Source organism: Marmota monax, unplaced genomic scaffold (assembly GCF_021218885.2).
Source record: "Marmota monax isolate L192 unplaced genomic scaffold, Marmota_monax_Labrador192_F-V1.1 WCK01_AAM20220418_F8-fsc00037, whole genome shotgun sequence".
Classification (NCBI taxonomy): Eukaryota; Metazoa; Chordata; class Mammalia; order Rodentia; family Sciuridae; genus Marmota; species Marmota monax.
The window spans coordinates 3,381,335-3,406,887 of record NW_026693245.1 but is presented as its reverse complement, the minus strand read 5'-3'; the positions used below and the strand labels follow the sequence as shown (position 1 = coordinate 3,406,887).

The 25,553-nt window shown below is 35.5% G+C and overlaps 1 protein-coding gene across 1 annotated transcript; it reads left to right on the top strand.

Annotated features, from left to right (window-relative positions):
• Nucleotides 1–710: 710 nt before the first annotated feature.
• Nucleotides 711–6,259, top strand: LOC124100705 (glycerol kinase-like). The gene is given in 5 exon segments (XM_058583141.1): nucleotides 711–825; nucleotides 1,804–1,934; nucleotides 3,736–4,966; nucleotides 4,969–5,283; nucleotides 5,371–6,259. Coding segments are annotated over 5 exon segments (1,803 nt in total). The 3' UTR covers nucleotides 5,382–6,259.
• Nucleotides 6,260–25,553: the final 19,294 nt, after the last annotated feature.

Here is a 25,553-nt window from a genome sequence, read left to right as displayed (position 1 = left end):
TATTCATAATTTTTGTCTCACTTTTGCCATCATTTTGCTCATATCTTCTCTCATCCTTCAAAGTTTACATCAAGTGTTACTTTTTCCATAATTCCTTAAAACAAATCAGAAGGTAATAGATTTATATCTTCTTTTTTTGTTGTTTGTTTTTTAATTGATTTTATTATTTTTAAATACACTACAACAGTGGAATTCATTACAATCTTTATTATGCATATAAAGCACAATTTTTTGTATCTGTATATAAAGTATGTTCACGTCAATTTATGCCATTATACATGTACTTTTTTTTGCATTACAGTTCTTAATATATATATATATATATATATATATATATATATATACCACAATTTTTCATATCTCTGTTTGTATATAAGGTGTGTTGATACCCAATTCAAGTCTTCATACATGTACTTTGTATAATAATGGCCATCACATTCTACCATCCTTGCTAATCCCCTTCCCCCTCCCTTTCCCTCCCACCCCTCTTCTCTATCTAGAATTAATCTAATCCTCCCATGCACTCCCTCCCTACCCCACTTAATGACCAAAATGCCAACTGGGCAACTATAATGTTTTGAATTGTATATTAAATCTTTGTCCCATTTCCTGACATGTATCTCCTAAAATGCTTGGAATCTCTAGAGTAATAAGAGTGGTTTTTGCATGCTAATGAAATGACTGGTATCTGGAGCCTCCATCTCTACACAATGGAGGCTGGTCACCACAAAGGACGAAGGCATGATTACACAGTTGGGAATTTCTGTCCCATTGCCCAACCTCCAAGGATCATAGAGGACCTGAAGGTTAAGTTCTTCACTAATGGTCAGTGGATTTAGTCAATCATGTAAAAGTAACAAAACGTCAATAAAAAATAAAATAAAACAAAACAGAAGAACTAAGTTCAGGTAGCTTTGAGATAGGTGAGCATGTGGAAGTTCTCAGAGGGTGGCACATCTGGAGCAGTAGTGAAAGCTCTGTGCCCCTTCTCTTGTACCTTGCCCTTCTCTTGTACCTTGCCCTATGTGTGCCTTCCACCTGGCTGTTCAGCTGTATCCTTTGTAATGTCCTTTATATCAAACTGGAAAATATAAGTAAAATATTTCCAAGTTCTGTGAACCAATCTAGCAAGTTAATCAAACTCAAGGAGGGATGAGGAAACCCTCAATTTATTTCAGGTAGGTTGGAAACACAGGTCCCAGGTGATCGGTGTTCTGAAGTTAAGGTGGATTCTGGGCCTGAGCCCTCAACCTGTGGGGTTGATGGTGGCAGAATTGAATTAAGTTGGAGGACACCCAGCTGCTTTCCGATGGAGCATTGCTTGGTAGATATGTAGGGAAAACTTACATACATTTGGGATCAAAAGTGTTGATTTAGTATGTAAGACAGAAGAGTGGAAAAATGTGTTTTGGGTTTTTCCTATATCCTATTAGGAAATGTTTTGCTCCTTCTTTGTATTATCTCTCAGTTATAACTATAGGATGCAGGTTATTGAATTTTGTTTTATATGTTTTAATATAATTCTTTAAATTTCAGTACAAGCTTCTAGAAGGAAGTATTTACACTGTATCGTTTCTGTCATATATCAGTTTTGTATACCTCCAAAGGACACCATTCTATTGAATTCACCTTTGAATGTGACTTCTACAATGTAGAATGAACAACTTTGCATTTCTATTGTGATACCTGGTTTTGTATCTGGCTGTTCAATAAATGTGCACCAATTAATTTTGGATTAAATTATATTCTTCTTTAAAATTCATGGAAATTAAATAACAGAAATGTGAATATTTTGTTCAGCAGACGCTCGTGGTCTTAGTCTCCGGTCTCTCCGCCCGCCCCTCCCCCGCCCACCGCGGTCACCTGGGAAACCGGCCGCGATAGCCGGCCGACTTGAAGCTGGTTTCATGGCAGCGGCGAAGAAAGCAGTTTTGGCATTGCAATGCCAATCAAAATCCCAACGGCATTTCTTGTAGAAATAGAGAAAGCAATCATGAAATTCATATGGAAAAACAAAAGACCCAGAATAGCAAAAACAATGCTAAGCAGGAAGTGTGAATCAGGCGGTATAGCGATACCAGACTTCAAACTATACTACAGAGCAATAGTAACAAAAACAGCATGGTACTGGTACCAAAACAGGCGGGTGGACCAATGGTACAGAATAGAGGACACAGAAACCAATCCACAAAACTACAACTACCTTATATTTGATAAAGGGGCTAAAAGCATGCAATGGAGGGAGGATAGCATCTTCAACAAATGGTGCTGGGAAAACTGGAAATCCATATGCAACAAAATGAAACTGAATCCCTTTCTCTCGCCATGCACAAAAGTTAATTCAAAATGGATCAAGGAGCTTGATATCAAATCAGAGACACGCCGTCTGATAGAAGAAAAAGTTGGCTACGATCTACATACTGTGGGGTCGGGCTCCAAATTCCTCAATAGGACACCCATAGCACAAAAGTTAATAACTAGAATCAACAAATGGGACTTACTCAAACTAAAAAGTTTTTTCTCGGCAAAAGATACAATAAGAGAGGTAAATAGAGTGCCTACATCCTGGGAACAAATCTTTACTCCTCACACTTCAGATAGAGCCCTAATATCGAGAGTATACAAAGAACTCAAAAAATTAGACAATAAGAGAACAAACAACCCAATCAACAAATGGGCCAAGGACCTGAACAGACACTTCTCAGAGGAGGACATACAATCAATCAACAAGTACATGAAAAAATGCTCACCATCTCTAGCAGTCAGAGAAATGCAAATCAAAACCACCCTAAAATACCATCTCACTCCAGTTAGATTGGCAGCCATTATGAAGTCAAACAACAACAAGTGCTGGCGAGGATGTGGGGAAAAGGGTACACTTGTACATTGCTGGTGGGACTGCAGATTGGTGCAGCCAATTTGGAAAGCAGTATGGAGATTTCTTGGAAAGCTGGGAATGGAGCCACCATTTGACCCAGCTATTCCCCTTCTTGGTCTATTCCCTAAAGACCTAAAAAGAGCATGCTACAAGGACACTGCTACATCGATGTTCATAGCAGCACAATTCACAATAGCTAGACTGTGGAACCAACCTAGATGCCCTTCAATGGATGAATGGATAAAAAAAATGTGGCATTTATACACAATGGAGTATTACTCTGCATTAAAAAATGACAAAATCATAGAATTTACAGGGAAATGGATGGCATTAGAGCAGATTATGCTAAGTGAAGCTAGCCAATCCCTAAAAAACAAATGCCAAATGTCTTCTTTGATATAAGGAGAGTAACTAAGAACAGAGTAGGGTCGAAGAGCATGAGAAGAAGATTAACATTAAACAGGGATGAGAGGTGGGAGGGAAAGGGAGAGAGAAGGGAAAATGCATGGAAATGGAAGGAGACCCTCAGAGTTATACAAAAGTACATACAAGAGGAAGTGAGGGGAAGGGGAAAAATAATATAAGGGGGACAAACGAATGTCAGTAGAGGGAGCAGAGAGAGAAGAGGGGAGGGGAGAGGGGATAGTAGAGGATAGGAAAGGCAGCAGAATACAACAGACACTAGTATGGCAATATGTAAATCAATGGATGTGTAACTGATGTGATTCTGCAATCTGTATATGGGGTAAAAATGGGAGCTCATAACCCACTTGAATCAAATTGTGAAATATGATATATCAAGAACTATGTAATGTTTTGAACAGCCAACAATAAAAAATTAAAAAAAAAAAAAAAAGAAAGCAGTTTTGGGGCCGTTGGTGGGGGCAGTGGACCAGGGTACCAGCTCGACACGCTTTTTGGTTTTCAATTCAAAAACAGCTGAACTACTTAGTCATCATCAAGTAGAAATAAAACAGGAGTTCCCAAGAGAAGGATGAGTGGAACAAGATCCTAAGGAAATTCTGCAGTCTGTCTATGAATGCATAGAGAAAACATGTGAGAAACTTGGACAGCTCAATATTGATATTTCCAACATAAAAGCTATTGGCGTCAGCAACCAGAGGGAAACCACTGTAGTCTGGGACAAGTTAACAGGAGAGCCTCTCTACAATGCTGTGGTGTGGCTTGATCTAAGAACCCAGTCTACCGTTGAAAATCTTTATAAAAGAATTCCAGGAAATAATAACTTTGTCAAGTCCAAGACAGGCCTTCCACTTAGCACTTACTTCAGTGCAGTGAAACTTCGTTGGCTCCTTGACAATGTGAGAAAAGTTCAAAAGGCTGTTGAAGAAAATAGAGCTCTTTTGGGGACCATTGATTCATGGCTTATTTGGAGTTTGACAGGAGGAGTCAATGGAGGCGTCCACTGTACTGATGTAACGAATGCAAGTAGGACAATGCTTTTCAACATTCATTCTTTGGAATGGGATAAAGAGCTCTGCAATTTTTTTGGAATTCCAATGGAAATTCTTCCCAATGTTCGGAGTTCTTCTGAGATCTATGGCCTAATGAAAGCTGGGGCCTTGGAAGGTGTGCCAATATCTGGGTGTCTGGGGGACCAGTCTGCTGCTTTGGTGGGACAAATGTGTTTCCAGGATGGACAAGCCAAAAACACGTATGGTACAGGATGTTTCTTACTATGTAATACAGGCCATAAGTGTGTATTTTCTGAACATGGCCTTCTGACCACAGTGGCTTACAAACTTGGCAGAGACAAACCAGTATATTATGCATTGGAAGGTTCTGTAGCTATAGCTGGAGCTGTTATTCGCTGGCTACGAGACAATCTTGGTATTATCAAGTCCTCAGAGGAAATTGAAAAACTCGCTAAAGAAGTAGGTACTTCTTATGGCTGCTACTTTGTTCTGGCATTTTCAGGGTTATATGCACCTTATTGGGAACCTAGTGCAAGAGGGATAATCTGTGGACTTACTCAATTCACCAATAAATGCCATATCGCTTTTGCTGCACTAGAAGCTGTTTGTTTTCAAACCCGAGAGATTTTGGATGCCATGAATCGCGACTGTGGAATCCACTCAGCCATTTGCAGGTAGATGGAGGAATGACCAGCAACAAAATTCTTATGCAGCTGCAAGCGGACATCCTGTATATTCCAGTAGTGAAGCCCTCCATGCCTGAAACAACTGCACTCGGTGCTGCAATGGCAGCAGGGGCTGCAGAAGGAGTTGGCGTTTGGAGTCTTGAACCTGAGGATTTGTCAGCTGTCATGATAGAGCGGTTTGAACCTCAGATCAATGCTGAGGAAAGTGAAATTCGTTATTCTACGTGGAAGAAAGCTGTGATGAAGTCAATGGGTTGGGTTACAACTCAGTCTCCGGAAAGTGGTGACCCTAGTATCTTCCGTAGTCTGCCCTTGGGCATTTTTATAGTGAGTAGCATGGTAATGTTAATCGGAGCAAGGTACATCTCAGGTATCCCATAAATAATACCAACTCATGGATTCCCAAGATGCAAGCTTTTTATGTAATGAGAGAATCCAGCAATTCTGTCTCTTAATGTGATGACACTATTCATAGACTCTGATTTTATTTATAAGCCACTTGCTGCATGATCCTCCAAGTAGACCTGTGGCTTGAGATAAAGAAAATGCCGCAGAAAGAATGCTACAGAAATATTTGGTGTGTTTTTTAACACTGACAGTTAAGGTTGGGCCAGCTACATTTGGGGCTGACCCCCTCCATTGTCATAACATCCTGCCCCTTTCCCTCTAAGATTTAGGAAGAATTCAGATCCTATCCATTGGAGTCTTTCATCAAACATATTCAGATTCTAACGGACCAGGATTTTGATTATCTGCACCTTACATGCCTGATTAAGGGGTTAATACTAACCTGTTAAAAAGAGTGATTTTTTTGGTTTGCCAAAAGTTTTCTTTTCTATATATTAGAAAACCACATCTTCATTGAATGTTTAAATGTAAAATTCTACTAAAATTATTAAGACAACAATTTAGTATCTCATAGTTTGGATATTTTTCTGAAAAGTATTTGCCAAAACTGAAATGCTTCAGTATTTTACATTGTCTGACTAATTAGAGTGACTTTTTGTCTGGATCTTATAGGAAAGGATGTTTTCTTTTTCTTATTTCTTCCATCTCTCCTTTTTATATTTTTTTACTTTATATGTATAACATACATGCCTATATATTTTATATACTACTGGTAGCCCATTTATAAATTTAGGAGCACATTGTATTTAGTAGGTTAACATGGCTGGTTTTAAGTGGACTACTATGTATATAAATAGTTTGGGGGAAACAGCTGTATACATGTTTGGGCAACGGTTATGCATATTATTTAACCAAGAGAAATTTTTCTTAAAGAGCCAATATTTAAAATTTAAGTATATCTCCTATGTCAATAAAAGAAAATGTACTTTAAAAAAAAAGAAATGTGAATATTTTAAGTTCAAAAAGTTTAATGAGAACACATTAAATACTATAGAAAGTTAGTTCATGATTTTCTCATGTGCTTCACAGAAAAAAATTCATACATAAAACAAACAAACATCAAACCTCTTTTTAAAAAAATCGATTTTACAAAACTTCCTATAGAAACAACCATCTCATCAATACAGTTACATGCATGACCTAAATGGGAACTTTTACTAATGTGTCATTTACATAGGAGTCAGTTTATATTTTTCTCCATCCCAATATGCAAAATTAGCAGTATTAGTTGAATAATCACAGATTGGGGAGATTTGATAATAGGTAGGGTAAAGGCATAGGTGGAAGTAATATGGCACTTCAAAACTCATCATGAGGGCTGGGGATGTGGCTCAAGTGGTAGCGCCCTTGCCTAGCATGCATGAGGCACTGGGTTTGATTCTCAGCACCACATAAAAACAAAATAAAGATATTGTATCCACTTAAAACTAAAAAATAAATATTAAAAAAACTCATCATGACCCTAGAAAAAAGATTTTATTTTCCATTTAAAATCATTAATGTCAAATATTAACCAACAATTTGGCTAATGTATTTGGAATAAAGTTGGTTTTCTTTGCAAAACTCTAAACTGGAGGGATTTTGCCTCCCAAGGAGACATTTACAACACCTGAGACAACCTGTTTGTCACAAATGTGCCCGTTGTAGTGGTGCTACTGGTATCTAGTATGTATAGGTTCTGGATGCTGAAAAGTGTCCTAAAATTCAGTCCTTCCCCCCAACATCAGGATTTGACTGGCTCCCAATGTCAACACAACTGAGATCAAGAAACCCCACTCTAAATTAATCAAAAGAAATATTTCCAAACCTGCTTGTCTCTCTTTTTCGGGTACCAAAAAAGAGGCTCATCTATGAATAAAGTGCGGGGAAAATGTGTTGTCTTTTCTTGTCTAGAAGAGGATCAGAGTGGAGGATAAAAAAACATCAAGAGGCCTAAGATTCATGGAGAGTCTCCATTTTTGGAAGAGTTCTGTGCTCCAAGAGCACAGTAGGGCCATTAGGGACAGTCCTGTCTGCATCAGCACCCCTGCAGTCCATGTGCAGAACATGACCAGAGGAAGCCCTGAGAAGCCTGTTAAAGACCTCCTTCCTTAACACTTGAAAGAACAGGCCAGCTCTTTACTATGCCCCACATATGATCTGACCCCTGGTTACTGCCTCTGACCACACTCTCTCCCTGAACTTCAGCCACCCTGGCCTAAGTGCTCTTCCTACAAACACACCCCAGGCTCTCCTCTTCCTCCTGGCCTTCTCTCTGCCTGGACCATCCCTCCAAAAGCATTCCTGTGGTGTCTTCTCTTGCTGTCTCACTGTCATTCAGGGCTCTGCTCCAATGTCAGGCACATTCATAAAATAGTAGTTACTGCCACTTGTCTATACTTCTTGTGTTTTATTTCCTCTAGAGTGCTTTTCATTACTTCAGTTTTTATCATTATTTGGTTGTTATCTGTCTCACCCCACCATCACTACCCCAAATAAGTAGCACGTTTATTCAACTTTCCTGTGTCTTCAGCACGTAGAATAGTGCCTATAAAATGGTAATTTCTTCATAAACATTTGTTAAAATAATCAATACATGAATGAATCACATTTAAGCCTTCTAGATTAATAAATGAGTCTCCCTTATGTATTTATATGCTTACTTTCTACATTTTTTGCACAGTTTGAGGAAAAGATTAGAGCTAATTTAGAAGAATGAAGCCTCTGACTAGAAAGATTGAAACAACAAACACTCGGCAAAAATGCTTAAGTATTTCTACTGAGACTTTTAAAATTTATAAATGAATCAAATTTGTAAATGTTTATTTTCATGGACAGGGGTTCCATCTCATATGATATACTCTGCAGATGTCACTTAAGGAAACTCTCGTACATAAAGATAAATGGGAGTTTAAAAAATTTAAGAGAGAAAATTATATGATGAAACAGAGAAAATATGGGAGTCTGGATAAAAGCAATATTTTAGAGTAATTAGGAAACTGGATTTTGGAAAAAAATCTGTGTTCAAATCTTGCTCTTCTTAAGTTGTAATTCTCATAAGAGGATCCTAGAATATGGTTGGTGTGTTAAGTGTCCCCAGAGGATACCAATAGAGGAAGCAGGAAGGACAGAAGCCACATCAGAAGCATTACCAGCAAAGCCTTGATGACTTTCTGCTACCCTTCCTGCAAGCTCTGGAGCATGAACTAGGCCAAGTGAGCTGTGTTCTTATACTTCTGCACAGGCTGGGCTGTCACTGGCTATGGACCACCCTGGGATGACACTCTTAGTCGCCTGCAGAGCTTGGTGTCTGAACATAGCAGCTCTTCTGAGTCAAAAGGAATAAGCAGAGCAGAAGCTGACTTGTGGGCAACCTGAATCAATCAAGATGATATGAAGACGTAGCTTTGACAGCAACTACTACTCTGGTTTTTAATGGTGGTCCCTAATTTACCAATTGCCTTTATACTTCATTTAATGAATTAATGCTGCTCCACCAGTGTAAAAGACTAAATAAAATAGAAATTTTAAGAATCACTGCTGCACTAACCCAACACTGACTATTCTTTTACCACAACATTGATTTTTCACAGAAGGTTGATAACATGTCCTCTGTCCTGAGCTGAGGAAGCTCAAAATGCTTCACAGAAATGCAGAAGCAACATTCTGAGGCCTGCCATTTGGCACAATAAGCAGGTGGATGCTCAAGTATCAGAGTGACACTTTAATTTTGTGAAGCTAACAAGTAGTATCACAGAAACACCCTGTTCCTTACAATTGTAATCACTAGTTTTCTTAAATCTCAGAAAGCAACATATTTTTAAATTATTATTAAATTAAAGCATCCCATGTTATATTCTTTGTTTTCAAAACAAATGACATTTAAATGGCACAACTTCATTTTATTAAAGATCATTTATATCCCTAATTTCATAAGTTCATTTACTTCAGAGACTCTTCCTGTTGGCTAAGAATAAATGCATTCATTCCAATGGTACCAAAATCAGGTTAAATATATAGCACATATAAGTTTTTAACCATGTAACTAAATATACCATCTTATCAAAGAGCTTCAATTTATACTTGACTACCATTTTCAGTAACCTGCTCTTTATGACAAGGGTAGTTATAATAAATGAAAATCTTATAAGATCAAATGATTCAAAATCATTGCAAAATAATATCAACACAATTTTATTATTAATGAGTTCTATCTAAGGTATTTCTTGGAAAAGCAGAATTCATCTTTTCCGATTAAAATTTCTCTCAATCTATTTTAGTGTGAGGCTTATGTGTTGATACATATTAGAAGAAAACCACAAATGAAAATTTTCCTAAATCCTAAATAGCATGGTTTGAATATGGCAGTTTAAGGGTGTCCCCCAAACTTTGATGTTTTGGTAGCTTGGTTCCAGTGTGATATTGTGGGAGGTAGTGGGACTTCTAAGGTGGGGGGACCTAGTGGAGGCCCTTAAGTCATTGAGTGAGTTGCCCTCAGAAATGAATAATGTAGTTGTCATGAGACTCCAAAGCTGTCATAAGGGTAAGCTGTTATAAAACAAACACAAATCTTCAATTGTTTGCTGGCTTTGTGTTTTGAAGTATGATTTCATCCTCCAGTAAAAGTTTCCATCATCCATCTTGGGGCCTCTGCCAAAACTGACATTAGACTGGACTTACAGCCTCCAAAACTACAAGCTAAACAGAGTTCTCTTCTTTATAAAGTTAGCCTCCCTCCAGTATTTTGTTCCAGTAATGAAAAGTGAAATGCAGACCAATGATTAAAATTGATGAAATAAGGAACAGAACGCCTAAGGCAGCAGCTGAAGTGAAAATATTTATTATCTTTGCACTAGAGTTTCAGTGATTATTTCTGCTCCAACAGGAGCTGAGGGGGAAAGGTGAAGTTTATGACATACCCTCATTTCATGCATAAAAGACAAGTTGATAGGTAGCTTAAGATTGGGTAACCCATGTTTATGGATTGAGTAGCCATCGTGAAGATACATCATTAGGACATACTCTGGTCATCTTCATCTTTTTTTTTCAGACTATCAGGAATAGAGAAACAAAAGGGTGAACAGACATCCAACCTATAATAATATATTTATCCATTTTCAAAAAATATAAGTCTCCCTGAATTGGTCAGTTATTGCCACTATAATGCTACAAAACATATAACCACACTGTCTCAGTAACATATAAAAATAAGCATTATGTTTTAAAATTAATTTAATTAAGTTGATCTAAGGTAAGCTTCCCTGGGCAACTCTTGTCTGGGCTTGCTGCAGTGGCTGTGGCTGCTGTACTTCTCAGTGCACATCTGTGAGAAGCTCTGCCTCTCTCATTCTTCTTGTCTCAACAGGCTGGCCAAGATGTGGATTCTCATCATGATTGCAAATGCTCAAGAAAGCAAGCAGAAATACAGAACACCCTTTTAGATCACTGAAATTGGCACACTATTACTCCAGCCCACAGTCCACCAGCTGATACCAGTCAATGCCCTAAGATCAAAGTCAAAAGAGGTCCCCTTTGCACACAGTGACGTCATGAGAACAGTTGACTTGCAGGAAGGGATGGAGAACAAAGTCAATAATGAAAAGGACTCCACTTTGCTGTTTTTCAAGTCTGAAAATTCTCCAGCTATAAGCATTTATGTATATCAAGAAATGGCACCTTCTTAATTGAAAGACAGAGAGAGAGAGAGAGAGAGAGAGAGAGAGAGAGAGAGAGAGATTGGAATAAAGACCTTAATAGCAAACCTACAATAGTTTTCCAATTTCAACTTAGTTTTTTTTTTTTGACAAAATTATCCTCCAAATAAATAAATATGTGTGTGCATGTGCTAGTTTGTGTGTGTGTGTGTGTGTGTGTGTGTGTGGATAGTGATCTAGTGATCTTCAAGTGCACTTTTCTTAGAAAATACCTTACTAAAACTCTCTGAATTACAGTTATTATATTAGTTTAGAAATTAATTACAAAATGCTGAAATGAAAATAGTTCTAGTCTTGGTAAAATGTCACAAACAATTGTACCTTGTACTAAGCAACATTTCAGCCAGTATCTTGTCTATGAAGAAGTGACGGGGCTCAAAAAGACTTACCCAGCATTATGCCATCAATCAGTCAGAAAAATTTCAATCAGAGAAATGACTCAACCCATGCTGGTGACAGGATTGAGTAAACTTAGGAAAATTTCTTTCTAGCATCAGTATAAAACAAGTCATCATGATTTAAGTGATCTCAATAATCTTCCTTCTTTGAAGCATGCTGAAAATGTGTGTTGTGTGATTTAAGGAGAAATTACAATTCTTTCTGCTTTTCCCCCCAGGGTGCCCTCTTTTTATTGTCTGTGATTGATTTGATGCCAAATTTTTAAGATAAACAAAACCAGCAGAGATGTCTAGTAGATCCACAAATATAAAGCTCTCCTCAGGCATGAAAACTTGGTAAATGTCTCCCAGGATTGTTCTTGTGTGTCCCTTGGGAGGAAGTGACTGACTCAATAAAATGTGATAGTGAAAAATAAATTCAGGTGCTGAGGTCAAGGACAGGTCTAACCCCAACCAATCCAGTCTCACATTTCATGTAGAATTTCCCAGTGGAATAGTAAAAACATCAGCATAAATCCAAAAATAAACCCTGCTGAGAAATGACGTAGAGCACAAGATTGCCTACACAAATTGCAGAATAGCAGCTTCTGTACTTGGGAATGTGTTTTTAAAAGGTGAAATATGGCAACCTGTGCAACAGCTTGTAAAGCTGAACAATAAGAATGTTTACCAATTTAATGGAGAATTTATTTGTGTCTGTTTTTTCAGATTTCCTAACCCTTTTTCTTTAATCCTAGCTTCCCTTGGGAACTATTAATCTCTTAGAGATGTGGGTTGTAAAAAACCAGAAGTGGGCCTCTGGATCCAGGTCCAAAAACGCTAAAAAAGCCAGGTCTTCAATGTGTTCATACTCCTCATGGAAGAAACTGAAGACTAAGGAGATTTCTTTTGATAATGAGATTTGGTGCTTTGGGGGAAGAGGAATGTGGATAAAATGACATTGTTTTCCTTACCATCTTCAGTGATGTATTCTCTGCTACTTGGCTGTAGATGTCAAAATTGATGCTTCCAGAGATATTAGGGCTAGAATTTCCTTATTTTACAGGATGGCTGTTGTCTCATACCCAGAATTCCCAGTAATTCTTATATTCTTACCTTATTACATTTTCTTTCTAATTACCTACTACCATGTGACATATCAGTATATTTTTGTCAGATTTTAAAAATGTATGTTAATGTTTGAGAAGTTTTCAGTTCAGGAGAGAATTTTGTGGAAAAGAAAGTTTCATACACTTGCTTACCTCATCGATTCCCTCTTACTGACATATCATTCTGATACACTATAACAGCTGATAAGCTAATATTAATATGTTGTTAACCAAAGTCCATAGTTTATATTAAGTTTGGCATTTGATGGTGTACTTTCTTTGAGTTCTACAAATGTATAATGACATCTAATCACCATTGTAGTCAATGTTTTGGATTTTAACCAATATAACAAGTGTATGGTGGTATTTCACTGTTGTTTTAATTTGTAATTCCCTAACAATGTGAGGTGAAACATTTATTATATGCTTATATGTCACTTGTATATCTTTTTTAGGGAGTTCATTGCTCATATATTATGCCCACTTTCAAATTAGGTTATTTGTTTTCTTTTTACTGAGTTTTCAGAGTTCTTTGAATATTTTAGATATCAAATTTTTGTCAGATATGTGCATTATAAATATTTTCTTCCAGCCTGTGACTTTTCTTTTCATTCTCTGAAAAATGTTACATGAAACTTAGAAAGCAGTCTACTTTATTGACAATTGCATCTTGAACTTCTAAAAATTTGATATACCCAGGTCACAATTGGCTCACAGTGAGTAAAATAATATGATAAATTGACACACATAAAATCAACAAGAGATTAATAGCCAAAGTATATAAACATTTTTACAAATTATTGGAAAAAATACAATTTATCCAATTGAAAAATGAGGAAAAGATAGAAATGGGTGATTCTCAAGTCAGAAATCACAAATTACTTGTACATGTAAAAAAAATGCTCAACTTCATTAGAAAATGAGCACATGTTAATTAAAATAAAAATGTGTCATGTTTTCATGTCATTTACATCCATCTCTATACTTATTTTCTCTTAGTCTGTTTATTTATTTTCAATCTCTGTGTGCATATGATTGGATTAAATTTCATGATTCATATCATGCTAATATAACTCATTAATGTAAATATGTTCCTATGCCTTGGATATGGTTTGTATGTTGAAATTCCAACTCCATTGTAAGGTATTAATAGGGTAGGAAGTTAATCTGAATATGGAAAAATGCCCATTATTAGATCATCAGGGTTAGACTCCAATGATTGAATACTTAGTGACTCTATAGGAAGAAATAAAGAAACCAGAGAAGATGCACCCAAATAGACACACACACTCCTTGTGTCTTACTATATGTGATATTCTGCCCTGCCTCAAGGCTTTTCCAGAAAGGATGTTACCACAGACAATAAGACAAAATAAGCCTCTTTTTGGTGAAACTTAGGGTGTGGCATTGTGCAATTGGCAACAGAAAATGAACTAATTTTTATGAACTATTATTTTTATTTTACTTCTGTATTCCTTAATTAAATATTTGTACATTTTACTTACTTAATAATTAATTAAATATCACATACCTTACTGCTACCTATTTTTTTTCTTTCCCATCTTATCCTTTTACATCCTGCCTCCTGCAAGAATAATCATTTTCCTGAACTCCAAATTTCTATGATGCTGTGTGATGCCTTCTGAAAGTTGTTTTAATCACTCAATTATTAGTAAGATTTATACACGTTGTTGTCCATGTATCTAGTCTAAAAATATTTTTAAGCTAGGATTGGTGGCACAGGCCTGTAATTCCAGAGGCTCAGGAGGCTGAGGCAGTAAGATCACAGGTTCAAAATCAGCTTCAGAAACTTAATGAGGCGATAAGCAACTTAGTGAGAACTTGGCTCAAAATTAAAAAGTAGTTAAGCACCATTAGGTTCAATCTCTGGTATCAAAAAGAAAAAATTAAAACCTAATAATACCCAGTGTTAATCAAGATAAAAAGTAATAAATGTACTTAACTGCTGTTGGGAACAAAAAATAGTACAATCATCTTTGAGAAAAATTTGAGGTTAGTGGTGCGATCTTGTTATCCAGTCATTCCACACCTAGTTATATTATCTAGAGAAACTCGCACATAGAAATACAAAAAACAATTATAAAAATATTTATAGAAACCTTTTTAATAAATATTAAACCTTGAAAATAACTTTTAATATCTTGTTACAACATGAAATATAACTATGTAAGAACATGATTGGATTTATTACTGAGTGAAAAATCAAGGCACTAAAGATTCATATGAAATTAAATCATTTATATTTATTTTAAGAGATTCAAGGCAGACCATATGTTAAGGAGATGTTTATGTAAAAATAAATAAATAAAAATATGCAGAATAATAAACAACAATGTTAAGCTAGGTGTTACTCTGAGGACTGTTGGGGATGATGATCATGGATAGTTTACAGACAGTGTCAGCTGCTTTGAAGCTGTACTTTTTATTATTGAAGCAGGATTTGAGTTTTTTTTAAGTTTACTCTATTATTTTCATTATTTATTTTACAAGTTATACTTTTAATAACAAGTTTACTAATAAAAAATACCAGGAAAACTGTAAGGTAAGATTTTTTTTCTCTAAAACAAACAACAAATCACAATATTAGTTCCTTACAATCAAATATCTTTTATAATCAAAATGGTGCTAGAAGCATGAGTTTAGTACAAATACAGTTTATGATTGCACATAAGTCAGCGGTAAATGAATAACTGAATAGGAATGCTAGAAAAAATGAGGAGAGAAAAAATCCAGCAGCACCTTGGGCTCTCTCCTGTCTGCCAGGCATGGCAATGGATGCTGGGCACATCTTGGCTAACCAGACCTCAACCTGCTCACATTGCCATATGCTTGTTGGAGAAAATGCAAGCAAAACAAATAATCATACAATTACAGAGAAAACCAAACCCTTGATAAATATTCCTCAGGAGAAGCATATGGCCCTATAAAATACACATCACAGAGAACTCAGCAGCCAGAGAGATTAGGAATGGTCCCTTGGAGAGGAAAGTTATAAATCAGTTATCTTTAGGACAAATGAGGGACAAGAAGAAGTTTCCCAGCAGAGGAAAAACGATTTTCAAAGACCTTATGCCCAGAAAGAAAGGGCACTCCTTTCCAACTGAGTACTCTCCAGTCATTATTCTTTGGAACAGCAATCTTCAACAATTTATTTTTCCCTGTTCTTAGAGTAACTATCTAATCAAAAGGAACTGAAGACAGGCTAGCTGTATAGGAGTATAACTCACACATACCAATAAAGCTCTGTTACTCACCATTAATGTTTGAAAAAATAATCAGCATATAAAAATCTGTCTCTGTAATAAATTCTCTGTAATCCAATTGTAGTATAATAAATATTGTTGATTTTTAGGAATGATTTTGAATTCTTTCTTTCTTTTATTATTTTTTTTCTTTTTGTTTTGTGGGTGGTGACTGAAAGGAACTGGAAAATTATCCCCTGCTAGCATTAAAAGATAAGAAAGATAGTACAGTACTTTGTGTCTTTTCTCTATCGAAAGTGTGTTATTAACCATCATTTAACTCTGATTTTCCAGACTATAAAACAATTGATCATTTTAATTCTCCAGAAAGGATTGTCACATTTAAAAGTTTCTTACTCAAAGAATCTTAATAGCTTTCTTCGTGAACTAAATTATACCAATTTTCACTCTTCAACATGTCATGCCATAACAATATAACATTAAATATCTTTCTGGTATGAGAAAATGACTATATGGGAATCTAAGAATAAGTAATTTAACATGTATTTTTAAAGAAAAATAACAATCAGTTTGGTTCTATTCTTTAAAAATCTTTAGCAGCTTCATTTTCTCCTTCACTGTTCAAACAAGATTTCTCTAATTTTATGAAAACCATCTGGAACATTACATTTGCTGCATAATAGGAGGAATTAAAATAAGTATCATAAAGCCTGCGATAATGTTCATTGAAAATGTATATAGTTTGTTTTTAACACAATGTTGTCTCCATATATTCACCAGGTGTGGAAGAAAAATTTCCAGACCGTATGTTAAAATGCAATACATTTCTAAGCCTCAAACTTTAACATGTAGGTGCTATTATATTGGATCTGAAATTTGTAATTCATAAATTGGAAAAATAAGACTTTACATAATTTTATCTGAAAGACTAAAATGTAAACAAGCATAGCATGAATCTTCTTGGGATCAGAAATCAACTTAAGACTCAAGGTGTTCCTAATCACATGTGTGGCAACATTTTGTGTCTAGAATGTACTTAATTTACATATGTAAAATTACCTTTGATACATTGGGGGGATTAATATTGTAAAAGAAGCCTTCCTTCACTCTGTAAATAATTTGAGGATATAAATGAAAGAGATCATATTTTCCCAAAGTTCTTAATAAATATCATAAAGGTTTAAGCTGTAGAGATTGACTAAAAAATACACACACACACACACATACACATCACATCACATCAATATATTTTCTAATAGAATTTAAAATATTTCATACCTCACTTAAAGGTACATGTTCTTAGAAAATAGTTTGTGAAAACATTTTGGACTATGATTGATTATGGAGAGGTTTGGATTAGATTAGTATCAACAGAAGCATCCTGGTAGAAATGTATATATATTTTTTCTTTCCTTTAGTTCTTTTGCATAAAGTATGTACACTATGAGAAATTTCGTGATATTCTTCATATCAGAGGAGAAGGACTCATAGATATCATGAGTGAATGGAATCAATTCCTTTAAATTAGAAAATAATGAAAAACTTATTTATCTCTAGAGTAGAAACTGCTCCTAATATACATGTAATATTTTGAGAGATCTAATTTTTAAGATGCTTTAGAAAAATTTCTCTCTCTCTCTCTCTCGCTCTCTCTCTCTCTCTATCGCACAAGTGACCTGTGGATCTATATCCAAATAATTAGTATGTATAGAAGATGCTGAACTTTCTAAGTAGCAGTCATTTGCATTTCAGACAAGTATAGAGTCAGACAAAGTGAAACATCTGGCAAAGTCTACAGAAAAGCATAGGAGCTTGAGTATCAGATGGAAATTTACAATAGAAAAGACTGATAAAACTTTAAAATTAAAACACATGTTCCTAATAATTGAGAATGTGAGAATTTTTCTTAAGCTAAAATCTACTACATATAGATTTAATTCGTTTTCTGAATTCCAAAACATTCTATGTTTATCAAAATCGTTAATTTTCTTCATATCTTGCAATAAGGAGAGTGCTTTTCTCAGTGACACTGGAGGTGCTTCCCATGCATCTGTCCCTTTACTTAGTGAAGAAGGACTATGAATGGGAACAAAGATGGCCCCAGTCTGCTCTAACATGTCAGTGGTTTTGCTAAAAATCCTCAAAGATTTATATTTATTTGTTACCGTAAACAAATTTTCCACAAAATGATAAGCTGTTACAAACACTGTAAGCTGACATCATTACAACTGTAGTTCTGAAAACCACAGAAACTAAAAAATTGGTGTGAGAAGAGTTCTTGGTGATTTCCTTAGTAGCATTTTCTCCAGTGTGGTTTCCTGATCCCACATGAAATCCACAGTCTTTGAAAGTCTTATGAAAATGTGGATTCTTGGGCCCCACCCTGATGTTCTGAATCAGATTCTGTGAGTGAGAACATGGAGTCTATACTTTGAATAATTTCTTCAGGTGATGTTTAGGCTCCCAAAATTCTTGGGATTGGATCTAGGACAGTACTGTTCACTCTGGTATCCACAGTCACATGGCTATTGAGTCCTTGAAACATGAACTGGTGACATAATTCAAGATATACTACAGTATTGTGAGGAGGCCAGCACCCCTCCAGAGCAGGTTCCTGCTCAGGAGGTGATGAGCCATCTGATAAAACGAAAGTCTGAAATAATTAGTGAAGAATTAAGAGACAGAGACAGAAATTAGTTTTAAAAAGCAAAGCACCTGCTGTGTCTACCAACCCGGATAGGAGCTGCAAATGAATGACTAGAAAATGGCTCTGGTCCTTTATTTAAAGGAGAGTACAACAAAGTCAGGGATAAGGTTTCAGTGGGTGAGTCTTGCTTCGTGATGTCTTGCAGACAATAGGTTCACTGGCGTCTTGGCAGGCCATGCCCATCTCTGAGATGCTGTGGTCTATGTGGCTTCAGCAGGTCACCCCATCTCTGGTGTTGTGTGGAACCTGTGATGGAGCTGGATAGGAATTCACATGTATTGGGCAGTCTTACCAGCAGGAATGCCACTGTGACCTCCCATATACCAGATTCTCTTACCCAAAGGCTTCCTTGCTGATTTTAGTTCACGCACAGTTCAAGGATGACTCCCAGCACTACAGATTTTGAAAACTCATTAAAAAAAATTAATAGTTTTTATTGATTACATGCTGGATTAAATAAAATATATTATTATGACAAATTTCTCCCATTTGTTTTGTACCATTTTAATATGGCTATAAGATTTTTTTTGTAATGTCTTTCAGTTGTAGATGGACACAATATTTTATTTTATTAATTTTTATGTGGTGTGAAGAATCACACTCAGTGCCTCACACATGCTAGGCAAGTGGTCTCCCACTTGGGTACAACCTCAGCCCCATAAAATTTATTTTTATACATAGCTTGCATCATAGTTTTTTGGACAGTGCTGCTCTAGACAAAAAATTATGAGAATAGCTTCATATCTTTCAGTCAGCTTTGTTCTGAAACATTCATATTTTCTTAATAATTTATTAGAGTATTTAAAGTATATTTATTTTTATTTTTGTGACGTCCAGGGGTGGTTTTTTACATATATATAAGCTATTTGTCATAAATGATACCATGACTTTAACATTATGAGAAAAATAAGTTTTCCAAGTAAATCTGATTATAAATTGAACTTGATGTAAATCTGATATACTAAACACACAAACTTGAAAAATTACAATAGACTCTTAAATTGTGCTACCTTATTAGCAATAACAGTTGATTGCTATATGAATGTGAATTACAACCAGCCTATTCAATTTTTCAGTGTGTGTGAGTATGTACATGAATACTTTGTGTACACAAGACTAAAAACAGAAATTAGACAATTAATGAAGTGAATTCCTTATTCTTCTTGAACACACAACACATTCCAGTCACCACAATTCTGTTATAGACATATGACCAAGTTCTGGAAAATGGAATCTAGATGGAAATGATGAGCCAGATTTTTAAATATGGCCAACATGTTTTTCCTATTCATTTATTTTTCCTGAGCAGAAAATTAAATGAAGAAAGCTCCAAGGACCTTGAAATAAAAGGAGCCAACAAATCTGAAATGTGGCTTAGAGGAGAGAGGAACCCGGGAAGAAGAAACATACTTTTTATATTGTTGTATGAGTAAAAAATTAATAATAATAATGTGATGAGTAACTTACAATTTAATTAATTGCAAGAGTTGTTAGGTAATGTTGTCAAACAGATTTTAGAAGCTGTCTTTTCTTTTTAAAATCTAAATGCGTAATATTTCATGCTCATTGGTTTCTTGAAGTGAGTTATTTTTCTAGAAACCTAGTTTCAGAAAAATAAGCCTCAAGATACTCTTGCTTATCTGAGACTTCTATAAATCACCTTTAACTTTTTCATTAGTAAAAGTACTTCAATTGTGTCCTCTAAAATAATTATCTTCATATTTTTAGGTAAGGTTTAGAAAAAAAATTCCAATGAGTCAACTAGAAAATATATTCAATTCTGTGGATTTCTATCATAAATATTAAAAAAAAAAACTGTTTTTGTAATACACAAGTATCCTAGACCATACATACAAGAATGGGGATCAGTGTGTTCCAAACTATATTCATTTTTAAAAACATATGTTGAACTCATGTGATGTAACTTGACAAATCATGGCATCAATTGTTAATTGTTACATTGAACTTTAAAGATAACAAATAACACATTACCTTTGTTCAACATGCTAAAAAATGTAACCTTTTTATATTGCTCCACACTGGCTTGGCTTACAGCCTGTGGCACTATTGGGAGGCAGTGGAACATTTGTCAGGTAAGAGCTAGTAGATGGAAGTTAGGTCACTGGGGACATGCCCTTGAAAGGGATATGAAGACCCCAGGTCTTTTGTTTTAGTCATCTTTTTCACCACTGTGACCAAAAGATCTGATAAGAACAATTTTAGAGAAGGAAAAGTTTATTTTGAGACTCACAGTTTCAGAGATCTCCGTACACAGAAGGCCAGTTCCATTCTCCTGGGGCCGGAGGTGAGGCAAAACATCATGGCAGAAAGGTGTGGCAGAGGAAAGCAACTGAGAACCTGGCCCCAGGAAGCAGAGAAACTCCACACTCCAGGGACAAAAGATACACCCCTAAGCCACACCCCAAATGATCCATCTCCTCAAGCCACACCATACCTACCTTAAGTTACCACTCAGTTAATCCCTATCAGGAGATTCATTCATTGATTGGGTTAAGGCTTTCATAATCGGATCATTTCACCTCTAGATCTTCTTGCATCATCTCACACATGAGTTTTTTTGTTTGTTTGTTTTTTGTTTTGTTGGAGGGGGAAGGACACCTTATATCTAAACCATAACACCTTTCTTGTCTCTTGGCTTCCCAATCCACAGGAGGTGAAAGGACCTCATCTGTTATATACTCCTACAGCTATGATGTTCTGTGCCACCACAGCCCAAAGTAACCAGGTCAAGTAATCATGGATTGGAACTTTTGAAACAATGAGTAAAAGTAAACCTTTCATCCTTAAAAAGCAGTTTATATTGGAGGTTCTGCTATTGTAACAAAAAGCCGACTAAAACAGATAGATATACTTTAGTTTTTTGCACTTAATATACAATCTTCAAATAAATTTTCAGAACTTTAAGAAAAATTATATTAGTCTATATTGTTTGACTACAAGTACCTATTTTTTCTTGATGTATTTTCTCAATTGTTTTTGTTTCCTCCATTTCATTACCCTCTAAAAACATTTTAAGCATTTGAGTAGAACTGATAGCACCATGTATGAAAGAGAGTGGAGGAGAGGAAAAAAAGATCAATTCAGATGTAAAATACTTAAATATATAAGAAACAATTAAAATAGTCCCACATTTAAACTATCTTGATTAGAGAAACTCTTTTGTAGCTTCCCCCCCCCACACACACACACCCCATGTCTGTGTTGTTTTCATTGTTTTATTGTTTGTTAAAGTTTTGGAACTACTTCTTAATTGTTATAATTATGCTTTCTTTACAAATTCTGTTTTTATCAAAATTTTATTTAGATTCAACATCAGGGCTTTCACAAGGTTTCTCTATCAAAAATACAATTGAAATAAACCTCCCCAAAAAAGAAAACCAGAAAAAGCAAAGTTTTAACAAGGTATTTCCACCCCTTGGCTCTTGGTATAACTTAATCAGACAGAACACAAAGAGGACACAGGATGAGAAAATTGGTTTCAACTGAATGACTTTCTTTAAAGAACTTAAATCTAATTTGGATGAACTTTTACTTGTGTCAATTTGATCAAAGCAGAAAGAAAGCAAATATTCACATCGGTATTATCATTTACATAACCTCTACTCTTGAAATTTGATGGTATATTTAATTTTTAATCAAACATGTTCTGTCATCCATCCTAAATAAATTTAGTAAAAATAAAACACCCCATACATATTTTAAAGTAAACTCAATTTTTAAGATCAAGAATCTAGTGCTATATTTTTTAAGTGTTCTCTTTTGTTATATAATAATAGTGGATCTCGTGTTTTACACCCACCATAAAATGAAGAAATCAGAAAAATTGTGCTATGGTCCATTGGTTATAATCAGCACTGCTATAGTCTGAGCCACAATTGCATGCTGCTTTATACCCAGAATAATGCTCTGGATTTACTATCAGTGGTTTTGATTCTTATTCATATAAACCTAGTAGCAAAATAAGAAACCATGAAAGGAACTGGATATATATGGACACATATTCTGTGAGAAAGTGATGAAAGAAGCCCTCTGTATCCTGATCTCCTAGGGAAAAAACAGCTCCCAAATAGTAAAACCATAAAGTAGTTCTTTAAGTTTAGAGTGTTTTTATAAGCCTTGTAACTATGCATGAGAAACTCAGCTATTTAAAGATTGAATGTCTGTAAGCATATGGAACAATCTTCTACTTTCATTTTTGAGAATTCCAATTTTCTCTAACCTATACATTCTTTACCAAGGAGACGAGAAATGAAAATGTTGTGTTCAGTGAAAAAAAAAAACAACTCTATTTTTATACTATAAATTTGAGCAGCCCACAAATTCCAAACTTATTAAAGAACCAAAATAAGACCATAATTTGGCAAAGGCTGATGAGGAATATTGCTCATTAAGAAAGCATCTCATATTTTTTTCCTTGGAAATTATTCTGGCTCATATGATTAATTGTTCTGAGCCAAAGAGTCAAGATACATCATCACTTATTAGAAAGTATCCTGATATCAGCAACCAACTTATTATTTCAAACTTTATTTTCACTTTTGGAAAAAGGGCTATTGGTATAGTTGAAGTAATGCTTACTTTATTATTAATACAGTTTTCTTTATTTATTTCACTGTAGTACAGTATTTATGAAATAATATCAATGGTATATATCTGTTGAACACAAAGCATGCAACCTCTAAAGATTTCCCTCTAAGGAGAAGAGACTGACATTTTTCTGGATACAAGAGAATACAAACAGACACAGTCAGCTACACAGACATACAGACCACAGGAGATGCCACTGAAGTCTATCCTGTTGGACAAAGTTTCAGGACACTGAGTAATAAGGATTTTATCATTCTTTATCTGCTACAGCTCATAGATTTCTCCTCTGGCAGGAAGATTCCAAGAATTTCAATTCATATATCATGGCTCTTCAAGGCTGCTATGTTTCAGAAACTTCTATCTAGATAGATGGATAAGGCTGCTCTGTTTCTGTGCCATCAATCTTACACAACCAGGAAGGCTAAGAGCAGGGTCAGTAACAATGCAACATAGTTCAGAGACCCTTTCCAAAATCAGACAGATTGAGTATTCCAGTTCTTTGGAAAAATTTTCCTCTCCCTTCAGAATCTTCAAATAATATAGCACAGAACTCCTCTTCCACTTGTTAGCCCTGCATTCCAACTTTAAGATTCTGTTTTCCTATTGTCTATTTATAGGCTCTTCTGAATGGTATTATTTTCCTATTAATTTTTTTGTTCATTTTTATTTTATTTTCCCCAACTTTTTCCCATATTTTAAACAATTCTGTACAGAGATATATGCCACACACATTGATCAGCAGTAGATTAGCATTTTAAATATTAATCAATGTCTACTTAAAATGTTTTTCAAGAACAAAGCCAATTTTCCTTTGTGATTATAAGAAACCAAACTTCATTCATCTGTATACATGTATAAGTTTTATGTACCTATCATGTGCCAGATGCTGTCTTAAGCATGAAGGCTATAAAATATGCAAAATAACCCCAGTTTCTGCTTCCACAGATTTTAGAGTATAGTTGGTAAGTCATTCATGAATCAAATAATCTGATAGCAACATTTGTGATAGCTAGCTCTGAAATTGCCTGTGATTCTCTTATGATTTAAAACAGTAACCTGGTCTAGCTTGAGAAGTCTAGGTTGCTTGAGATAGTAGGTGAGCTGAAATTTGAAGAATGTCCAGAAAAAAAAACCTTTATTTTTTCGGGCAATTAATTCATTGTCTTTATGGAACACACTTTCCATATAATTTGTGTTTCCAAAAATATCAAAGCTTACCAGGTTCTTACTTTGCTCAAGAAACTTGAATTATTTATATATTTACCTTCCCATATTTGTAGGCAGTATGAGGGTAAGTTTCAATTATTGAACCCAATGGTAACAATTTTATTCTTCTTGCATGTAATTTGTTTAATCCTGCAATGAATAATAAACCCAGCCAATGAAAGGTCAGGGTAAATATTTTTAGGGCTTATGGGGAAAATGTTTAGAAGAGCATATGTTGGGACAACTTCAGTTCCTGTCATTGGACATTATTATATGAAGACCTGATGCCTGGAAGCACTGAAGCCACTATGTAACCCTAGGCAAAGTGACAGATTTCTGTACAGTGAGTGTTAGGATGGTTTAAATAGAGACAGTGCTTCTGCAGTGCAAAGATTTTCAGGCAGAGAGCAATTAGCAGTAAAATATTTCGTTTGCTCTCCAAGAGAAGGGAGGGGCCAGACACCAAGAGAGGTGTCACCTCTGAGGCGTTATCCCAGGAGGGGATTTTGATGGGCCTGTGAGGTTTTGGATGCTCTGAGGAGCAGGATTCTCTGCAGACCCTTAGGGTGTTTCTGGCAGAACACTTGGAGCAGCTCCTAGAGGATGTGGCTTTTGAGCTTGCCACTTGCTGAGGTCTGCATGCCCTACTTTCGTTTTTGCAGGTGCAGCTTTACCTTGCATTTTTTACTGACCTAGGACTCAAAGACAAGGCTGTCACAAAAGAGAGTGAGCTTTGTTCTATCAGTGAGGATGGAGCATGCAAACCTGGAGGGAACCCATGTCCTTGCCAACATCATTTAGCTATTGGGTTTACCTTGGAGTTCCTCCTGTCGTATCTCTGATTCTGATTTGTGAAATTATAGGCTATGGAGTTATTTTCAAGCCTCTGTCAGATATTATGATCCTTAAAGCCAAAATCACACCAATTAGTTTAATGCTTGAATTTAGCAGACAAATTATAAAGTCATATAAATGACATAATAAGATTGGGAAAGGTCTATACAAGGGTTAACTGTAAAGAGGGAAGAAGGGCTAAAAAGGGGGAGGTAAATGACTTTGGCTTTGACAAGATTGCTAAGCATGTTATGGATTTGGTAATTCAAGATTTATTTATTTGTTTGTTTGTTTATAGATACCAGGGATTAAACCTAGAGAAAGATTTACCAAATCCCCAGGCTTTTTTTTTTTTTTTTGAAACAATTTCTTGCTAAGTTACTTAGG